The 9,625-nt window shown below is 39.8% G+C and overlaps 1 protein-coding gene across 1 annotated transcript; it reads right to left on the reverse strand.

The window, feature by feature from the left end:
* Positions 1–3,449: 3,449 nt before the first annotated feature.
* On the reverse strand, positions 3,450–5,124 carry LOC134623391 (endoplasmic reticulum chaperone BiP-like; the record flags this gene model as incomplete). The annotated part of the gene is made up of 6 exons (XM_063468550.1): positions 5,009–5,124; positions 4,689–4,920; positions 4,455–4,592; positions 4,277–4,389; positions 3,785–4,175; positions 3,450–3,687 (listed from the first exon to the last, which is right to left on the reverse strand). Coding segments are annotated over exons 1-6 (1,228 nt in total), but the record flags the coding sequence as incomplete, so codon positions are not given.
* Positions 5,125–9,625: the final 4,501 nt, after the last annotated feature.

Consider the following 9,625-nt stretch of genomic DNA (forward strand, 5'->3'; position numbering starts at 1 on the left):
ACTAGCATGTTTTATATTTGTTTGAGCAGCAGAGATGCTAGCTTTAACGGAAGTGTGTAAAGCTGCAGAGAAATAAGATGTGACAATATACACTGATAGCCAATATGCATTTGCTACGTTACATTTCTTTGTGGTGCAGTGGGTGAGACGAGGTGTGACAGCCTCTACAGGGAAACCTGTAGAACATGCCAAACTCTTGCAAAATCTGCTGGAGGCAGAGTTTTTACCCAGTAGAATTGCCGTTTGTAAATGTGTAGCACACATGTGAAGGAAAGATCCAGTTGCATTAGAGAATGCTTTTGCAGATAAGATCGCAAAAGAGGCAGCTTTAGGAGAACATGGTGTTCATATTTTAGCAGTGCAACACCAGCAGACGTTGCCTATTACACCAGATGTATTAGCAGACATGCAGGCACATTCACCTGCTGCAGAAAAACAGTTGTGGCTCACCAAGGGAGCGAGCTTGCAGGATGGTGTTTATTATCTGTGTGATAAACCAATACTGCCTAAGAATTTGTATAAGACTGCTGCTATTTTGAGCCATGGGCTTTGCCATGTCTCCACAGGGGGGATGATGGCAGCAGTGGAGCGACATTTTTATACTTTAGGATTTAATACCTTTTCAAAAAAATTTTGCAGGTCATGTATGATATATTGCAAGCACAATTCTCAGGGTAATTTGAGACCTAAGAGAGAGAAATTCCCTATACCCAGTCACCCATTACAAATCATTCACATGGATTATAGAACTGTCCAACTGTAATAACTATAAGTACTGTTTAGTGATAGTGTGTCCTTTTTCAAAGTGGGTAGAAATTGTACCAACTAGGGAAGCAGATGCCATTTCGGTTGCCAAAACAATATTTAAGAATATCATCCCGGAACACGGGATTCCCGAGACCATTTATAGTGATAATGGTCCACACTTTGTAAATGAAGTGATTGGATTAATGGCACAACATCTAGGGATAACACTAAAACATCATTGTTTATATCATCCACAAAGTGCAGGGTTGGTAGAGAGAACTAATGGAACAGTAAAGTTAAGACTTAGGAAGAGACGCAGGACATGGTTAAACTGTATAGAATTAGGAGGTATACGAATGTACATGAGGATTACTCCAACAGAGAATGGTCTGACTCGTTGAGATTATATATGTTAGAGCATTTAGAGTTCTAGTCTTCTGTAGTGATGATAGGAGAGCAGAAGAGAGAGCATATTAGCAGATTAGATGCTTAAAATGTTTAAAAGTAAATAAGTCTTGAGAACAAATGATCTGCCAGATGATTCTGTTTCTCCGCAGGAGCAGAGTCTGAAGTCTGGAGATTGGATGTTGATAAGGCCATGGAGAGGAAGTGCTGGTCCAGTCCACGGTGGGAAGGTCCATATCGGATGCTGCTGACGACGACCACAGCAGTGAAGATTGCTGAAAGGATTACTTGGATACATCAAGCGCACTGCAAGAAGGTGACACACATTAAGGCCAGCTCGGGGTAAGTGGCAGGAAGACCGGGTACAAAGGGGGGGGGGAAAGCCTCCAGGGCCCCTCGTCTCAATCCGGTGAAGAAACCAACTGAGCCACAGGTACTCATCAGAATGGCTGGGAATGTGCTGTGCGCCTTCTTGTGCCTGTGGACCCAGAGTGGGATGACAGGAGCGCACTGGGACAGAGCAAATCACACCCAGTACCCGCATGGGGTTTTCAACAACTACTGGTGGCAGTTTGGGAACACAACCGCTCACATAAAGAACGAGACCAATGGTTATGCTTGTGATGCCACTGGCTACACATTCTTCTGGACTGTGGCCATATAGCATCACTGAGAGTGAGACAGTTTGTTTGGTTGCCTTAGCAACACATCCAGGAGTAAACATACTTGGAACACTGCCAACTTTTCAACTGCTCTGAACCTGAATGGACGGTTGGTTCACCAGTAGCTGGGACGGTGAACTGCTCTGGTACGACAGACCTGATAGTCCGACTCCAAGTATCTGACTTGCTGCAGGACATTGAACAGCTAAACGAACTGGAAGCAGGCCAGTTGCATATGTGTATGAAGGGCAATGGATTAGTCCAAGTTGGAGATTTACCATGAAATCTGAGCAACGTCACCTATTCTTTGTGTCCTCTGCAAGAAGGATGCAAACAGAGAAGCTTTTGTCTACATTTACATCATGAACACTTCTCTAAGCTGGTTGAGGTTGTGAGCTGAGAAGATCAAAACACCTTGATCCAATTTCCTTTACAAAGCTTTTCCTGTGGTGACAACAGGACAGGAGAAGAGTTGTAAATGCAGATAATTCACCAGTTGACTCTAACCCCCACAGGATGCCTATAGTGAGAAGTTTTGGGGGGTTGATAGGAGTCATAAAGAAGGGTGTTGACCAGGCTACAGCTTTGAAGTTAGCTAAGAGCCATATGGACAAACGATGAAGTCAACTGATGTGTTTGAATGTCTATGTCTGTATACAGTTGTATTGTAGTGACATATGATTTTTGAGAATGTTGATTCTTCTTGTTTGACTGTTACATTCAGTTGTTTACTTGCAGGAATACATAATGAATCGCACGACAGGAGTAGATGCACCACAAGGCTGGATAGCTTGGTGAATGTCTGGTCCTTGGTGGCATCTTCTTTTGAAAATATTAATTCCTGTTTTTGGACTGTTGACACTGATTGCTTACGTATAGGATGTAGTTTACTGTGTATGAGATCAATGAGAAGCAGGTTAACTGCTTATATGTATTAATTGTGAACTTTTGCATCGATAGAAGGTGAATGAAGAGGAGTTGTGTATGAATGAAATCTACACTGTCACTGTCCAAACAAAGGGTGCATAAGTTGAAATTTAAGTATATACAATGACAAAAAGGGGGGAAATGTTAGGTCTAATTGTTGAATGTTGCCATTGTGTTTCTTAAATTTGTACAGTCTTAGTTCAAGCAGTATTATCAAAGCCATTCCTTTGATCCTGAGCGCCTCTAACCACTTTGTGTTGGGGGAGGTTTTATTGTAGATACATCCTATCTGAAAGATCTGTTTCTTGTGTTGTAAGCTTCCTGCTTTTACGACCCTTTGGTCAGCAGGAGGTCTCACACACACACACACACACACACACACACACACACACACACACACACACACACACACACACACATTCTTACTTACATACAGAAGTTCACACATATACATACAAAGCCTTGTCTTAGAACCATGTGGGCGTTGCTTTGCTGTGTGAACTGTCTCTCAATAAAAGGCAGCGAGAGGAGGCCGGATTTGGGGTCATTTTCGTGCTGGACACAGATGAGGCCTCCCTTGCGCAAGTAATCGATCGATCGCTGACTGTCTTGTTTTCATTCATGATGAATAAGTCTCTAGAATTAGCGGGGTTTGTGGGAACAGACCCAACACTATTTAATAAAATTTTTCTAAGAGCCATGACTCACTAGTGTCCTCGTCTCCAGAAAGCACACCAGCCTGCACAGCAGCTCCGTATGCCACAGCCTCATCAGGGTTGATGCCTCTAGATGGCTCTTTGCCATTGAAGAACTCCTTCACCAGCTGCTGGATTTTGGGGATACGGGTGGAGCCTCCAACCAGGACAATCTCATGAATGTCAGACTTCTTCAAGTCAGCATCTTCCAAAACTTTCTGTACAGGCTTCATGGTGGAACGGAACAGGTCCTGGGTTTTAAAGAACACACAAGTTAAAAAGCTTGTTCAGCCGCTTCTCCAATAGGGGTTGGTACACAATATTTTCAGAACCAAAGTAATACCTCACCATGTTCAGCTCCTCAAACTTGGCACGAGTCAGGGTCTCAGAGAAGTCTTCCCCCTTAAAGAAGGACTCGATCTCAATGAGGGCTTGGTGCTGGACAGATAGCTCCCTCTTGACCTTTTCGACCTCGCCACGCAGCTTCTGCACAGCACGGTTGTTTTTGCTCACATCTTTGCCAGTTTTCTTCTTGTACAGCTTGATGAAGTGCTCCATGACACGCTGGTCAAAGTCCTCACCCCCCAGATGAGTGTCACCATTGGTGGCCACCACTTCGAACACACCCTTGTCAATGGTCAGAATGGAAACATCAAAGCTGCCACCGCCCAGATCGAAGACAAGAATGTTCTTTACTTCATCCTTCTTGTCCAGGCCATAAGCAATACCAGCAGCAGCTCTAAAGAATACAGTGAGAATTTATTGTTAGAAGGGAGGGCAGGGACATTTTTTACAGTTTCAAATAGCAGATGATCAAATTCATTTTGATTGGATGCTTACGCCTCATTGATGATTTGCTTAACATTCAGACCAGCAATGGTACCAGCATCCTTAGTGGCCTGGCGCTGGGCATCATTGAAGTAGGTTGGGACAGTGATCACAGCATGTGTGACCTCAGGAAAAAGGAAAAAGTTAGATTTGATGATACACCATTTAATTAAGATTAGCATTTTTTTACCTTCTTGCCCAGGTAAGCCTCAGCTGTCTCCTTCATCTTAGTCAGCACCATCGCACAGACCTCCTCAGGAGCAAAGGTCTTAACCTGGCCACCACCAATGTCAACCTGGATATGGGGCTTGCTCTTCTTCTCAGTAACCTTCATAGGAATACACACCAATATTAATTTAACAAGACTTTCACTCAAGCTTCACCCAAAGAACCAACAAGTTTTACTTTCAGTTTACAAGCTCACCTTGAAGGGCAGGTACTTGATGTCCTGCTGCACAGACCAGTCATCCCATGTCCGACCAATCAGCCTCTTTGCATCAAAAATGGTGTTCTCAGGGTTAGAGGTCAGCTGATTCTTGGCAGCATCACCAATCAGACGCTCACCTTCACTGGTGAAGGCCACGTAGGAGGGGGTGATTCGGTTTCCCTGGTCATTGGGAATAATCTCCACATGCCCATTCTTGAACACTCCAACACTGCAAGATAACAGCTTGAATTCAGTCTGAATCTTACTTTTTTGACAGTGGTATCGTGTCATTATTTAAAGAGTCTGAAGTGACTTACCAAGAGTATGTGGTCCCCAGATCAATCCCAATCACAGTCCCAATGTTCTTCTTGTCATCATTGGTGGCGCCAAACACTGTGCCGACTAAAAGAATCACAACCCACAACAGCTTCATCTTTGTTTGTTTCCTCTCCAATCTACAAGGAGAAATGTAGAGAAGAAATACAACATAAATCAATGTGGCCTTGAGATCAATATGTGGACTAAGTTCCAAAAGGCAATGGTACAGATGTGATTTGGTGAGTCCCAGAACCATGGCAGACTTGAAGTTTGTCTTAGAGAATAAATACTATAAATATTTTATGACTGTGTTATTGTACCTAGAGTAGAATCAGTCCAGTCCTCTTTTAGCAACTTAAAATATATTGACAAAACTGTGCAACATTTGTTGCAATTTGTAAAAATAAAATGTTTGACTGAGTGAGTGACTTTTAAGTCACTCAACATTTTTAAATAATAGCCTTTCTTACTTCTTAAACACAGACTACTGTAATTTATGATTTTGCCAGTTTAACTCACTATGGACCAACCTAGACCCCAATTTAAGACAACCGGTGCCAGTTCGAGTCTCACCTGCTTGACTTTGTTGTTGAAGTCTTGAATCCTCTCTTTTAGAAAATAAAATAGTATGAGCAGGGATAACCTCTAGAAGTTCCAGTCCCCACCTCTTTCCCTTCATGCTCTGTTTGTGGCAGCACTCAGCAGAGAACCAGTATCAGGTTTCCTAGTAGGCAGTGTAGAGCAAAATGAAACTTCAAATCTCTGTCATCAAAATCACAGCAACTTGTGAGATAAGAACTCAAAAATACATCTATATGTGTACAGTCAGTGGGTGACTAATACATTGTTCTTCTCACAGTTTCAGTTTGGTAGAGAAATGTTTCTCTCTGTGAGCCTGTCTGCCGCACTAGAGGACCTGTGTCATTCAGATCCGCCCTATTTTTCAACTCTGCAGTCACCAGGTTCCTTGTTTCACATAGTCATGCTATCACAATAATTTTAGTAAAATTCTTTCACTTTCATTACATAAAAGAAAGAGGAATTTGGTTATCTTGGCCCATGAGAAGTCTAAAACAAATAACGTGGATATGGATAAATCTCTAGTTTTTAGGAAGGAAAGTAGGAGACTGTTGTCATAAAGTGGATTGAGGAGAGTGGAGCTATGCACTTGCAAACAGAGTTCAGTTGAATTGAATTGAATTGAAAAAGACACGGTGAATTGTTTTTTTAAGTACTATGCTAGCCCTTTTTAGTTTTGCAAATATTGGCTATATTGAGAGGATTTATTTTATTTTTACTTTATTTTGCCCATTAATTTACAGTAGGCCATTCAAGGATGGATTTGTTGGTGTTGGGTGTAAAGATCTGGAGGGATATTTTTGTTTTATTCTTTCTTTATTTTTTATTCTATTTTTCAGTTTTATTTTTTTAAGACTTGATGAGAGAGTTACTCCCTAATACCTTGTGTCACTTACCAATGTGAATTTGATTGATGGCTTTGATGTTTGACTAGCATTTTCTGTTCGATCACATGACCATTATTTTCCCAGTTACAGGAAGTGTGAAGGGACATGTGCAGGGAAGTGTGCCTAGCGCATGACCAGGACTTTCCCACTGACCAGAAGTGTGCAGTGAAGTGTGCCAGGCGCGTGACCAGGACATGGCCTCTCCTCTCAGACTGATGAAGTACAATCTCTGTGCATCTTAGCTGTGCATAATAAATGAATGAAAGGCAGGTTTGTGATGATGCCTGAGGTATAAAAAAAAAAAAAAAGCTCTAGACCTGGGCTGCTAATTAAGTGAAGCACAACATACAGACACATTTGACTGCTTGCATCACTAAAAAACCCACTGATACAAATGAAAAAGAGCGATAATGAAATCAGCTTGTTAAAACTCTGAAGAGGAGATGTTTGCTATGATGCAGGTAAGTCACAGCAAGGCATACCTGAGGTGTTGTTGCAGGAAGTTCTGGGTAATATAGCAGATCAGTGATGTATCAGAATCTCCAGTCAAAGCACTTATGGCTGTATAGAGACAGATTGATCACTGTAGTTAGTTTACCTGCCTTCTACTTTAATTATGTTTAATAAAAAACAGATGACAATTGATGAAATTTACCTAACTTACCATTATTTACCACTAGATGGCGACTGCAATCTTTCTGGTTAAAGGATCCAGAATTCTTAGAATACATTGGAAAGCAAATAGATTATTACTTTGCTCATAACGCTACTCAAACTACGGCGACTATAAAATGGGAGGCCTTTAAAGCTTTCCTGAGAGGGCAAATGATCAGTTTTACAAGCTTTAAACATAAAGCATCTAGGATGGAACTGGTTCTTTTGGAGAAAAAGATAAAAGATATTGAGGAAGAGATATTTATATCCAAATCTAATGCTCTAATTCTAGAGTTAAATAAACTCAGAGCTAAATTTAATATTTTGTCATTAAATAAAGCTGCTAAAAGTTTACTAAGACTGAAACAATCATATTATGAACAGGGTGAAAAGCAAGTAAAATACTGGCTTGGCGTATTAAACAGGCCCAGGCTGAAAGAACAATAAACTCTATAATTACAGATGAAGGACAGATCACAGCTGACCCTAAACATATTAATGACTCTTTTTGTACTTTTTATAAACAGCTATACAAAACTGAGCATTTAAAGTCATTTTCATCAGAACAAAAATTTTTTGGGGATCAACTGCATTTTCCTAGACTACCAGAAAACGACATGGATGAGCTTAATATAACAGTAGAAGAAATTACTAATGCTATAAGGAACATGAAAGGGGGTAAAACTCCTGGACCTGACGCAATACCAATAGAATTAATTAAGATAAATTAATCCGGCCTTTATTGGATATGTATCAGGAATCATTTGAATCTGGGTCTCTCCCCCCTTCACTTAATGATGCAACAATTGCTTTGCTATTTAAACCTAATAAGCCAGCAACACATTGTAGTTCTTATAGACCAATTTCACTGTTGAATTATGATTACAAGATACTTTGCAAACTATTAGCTATGAGATTAGAGACACTTTTGCCTAAAATGATTCATTCAGACCAGAATGGCTTTATCCAGGGGAGGCAGGGGTTTCACAATATACGGAGGGTCATGAATATCATTTATGAGAAAAAAGAGACCAGAGACAATGCGTTAATCTCAATGGATGTGGAAAAAGCCTTCGACAGGATCGAATGGCCATTCTTATTTGAAGTTTTGAAAAAGTTTGGTATTGGAAATAGATTTTTTAAATGGATTCAATTGATATACTCCAACCCCCAAGCAGAGATTTTAACAAATGGTCTTTTTTCCGCACCATTCAGATTATATCGTGGAACTAGACAAGGGTGCCCCTTGTTGCCTCTCTTGTTCACTTTGGCAATTGAGCCTCTTGCAATGGCAATCCGGAATCATAAAAACATATCAGGAATTAAAGTAGGCAATGTTGACCACCGTATTGCCCTATATGCAGATGATGTGATCCTGTTCTGCAGTAATTTAAACAAATCAATACCATCCATATTAAGTATCATTAACACATTTAGTACATTTTCGGGGTATAACATAAATTTTGATAAATCCGAAATATTATTTTTGAATAAAAATGAACGACAAAATCCTCCAATCAATACTCCCTTTCTGCTATCTGAACATGGGTTTACTTATCTGGGTGTGAAATTAACTCACTCAATTGAAAATATTCTGGCATCCAATTATAATTCCTTAACGACGTCAGTTACTACACTTCTAAACAGATGGATGAAACTACTTATATCTTTAATTGGTCGTATTAATATACTAAAAATGTCCATTTTGCCAAAATATCTTTACCTTTTTTCAATCAATACCTCTCTCTCCACCAAACAAATAAAGCCAAGCGCTGTATTGCTATGTGTTGGAAAAATCAAAAAATATGTGGACTATCTCAGTGGCTTAATGGACTGACATCTATACTATGGAGAAAATAACTTATGCATTAAGAAATAAATTGGACAAGTTTTGGGCTATATGGTCAAAATTCTACAACTTTCTGGAGAACTGCAATGTATACACTGTGGACTTAACAGCCTGAAACTCTAACTTGATTTGTATATCTGTCCTTCCCTTTTGCTATGGTTTGTTTTGTTTTTGTTTCTATTACTATGTTGTTTCTGTTGTTGTTGTGGTCTTGTTTTTATTTATTTATTTATTTTATTTTACTTTTTTTTACTTTATTATTATTACTATTATTATTTATTTTTTTTTAATGCTCACGGTGCACCATGTAAAACTGGTTAAAACCAATAAATAAATCTTAAAAAAAAAAAAAAAAAAAAAAAAAAACAGATGACAAAAAAGTAAAGACAACAATCGCTTTTGCTGAGCTAAATGAATCAAGTAATCGATCAGTAATTGAAGCTTCTTACTGTGGAGAGTAAAGTGGTATTATATTTATTATACTATATTGCAAATAACCTTCCCACCTCTCTCTATATAACTGTATTTACCACAGGGAACAAACCCTCTCATCCACTGGGAAGAACCCCAACATACAGGCAGCAAGCCGAGGGGATATTAGAAAACCCAACCCAGCCCACCGCCTCTCACCAGGGGCAACTCCAGAC

Source organism: Pelmatolapia mariae, unplaced genomic scaffold (assembly GCF_036321145.2).
Source record: "Pelmatolapia mariae isolate MD_Pm_ZW unplaced genomic scaffold, Pm_UMD_F_2 NODE_ptg000610l+_length_31586_cov_1, whole genome shotgun sequence".
In the NCBI taxonomy this organism is placed as follows: Eukaryota; Metazoa; Chordata; class Actinopteri; order Cichliformes; family Cichlidae; genus Pelmatolapia; species Pelmatolapia mariae.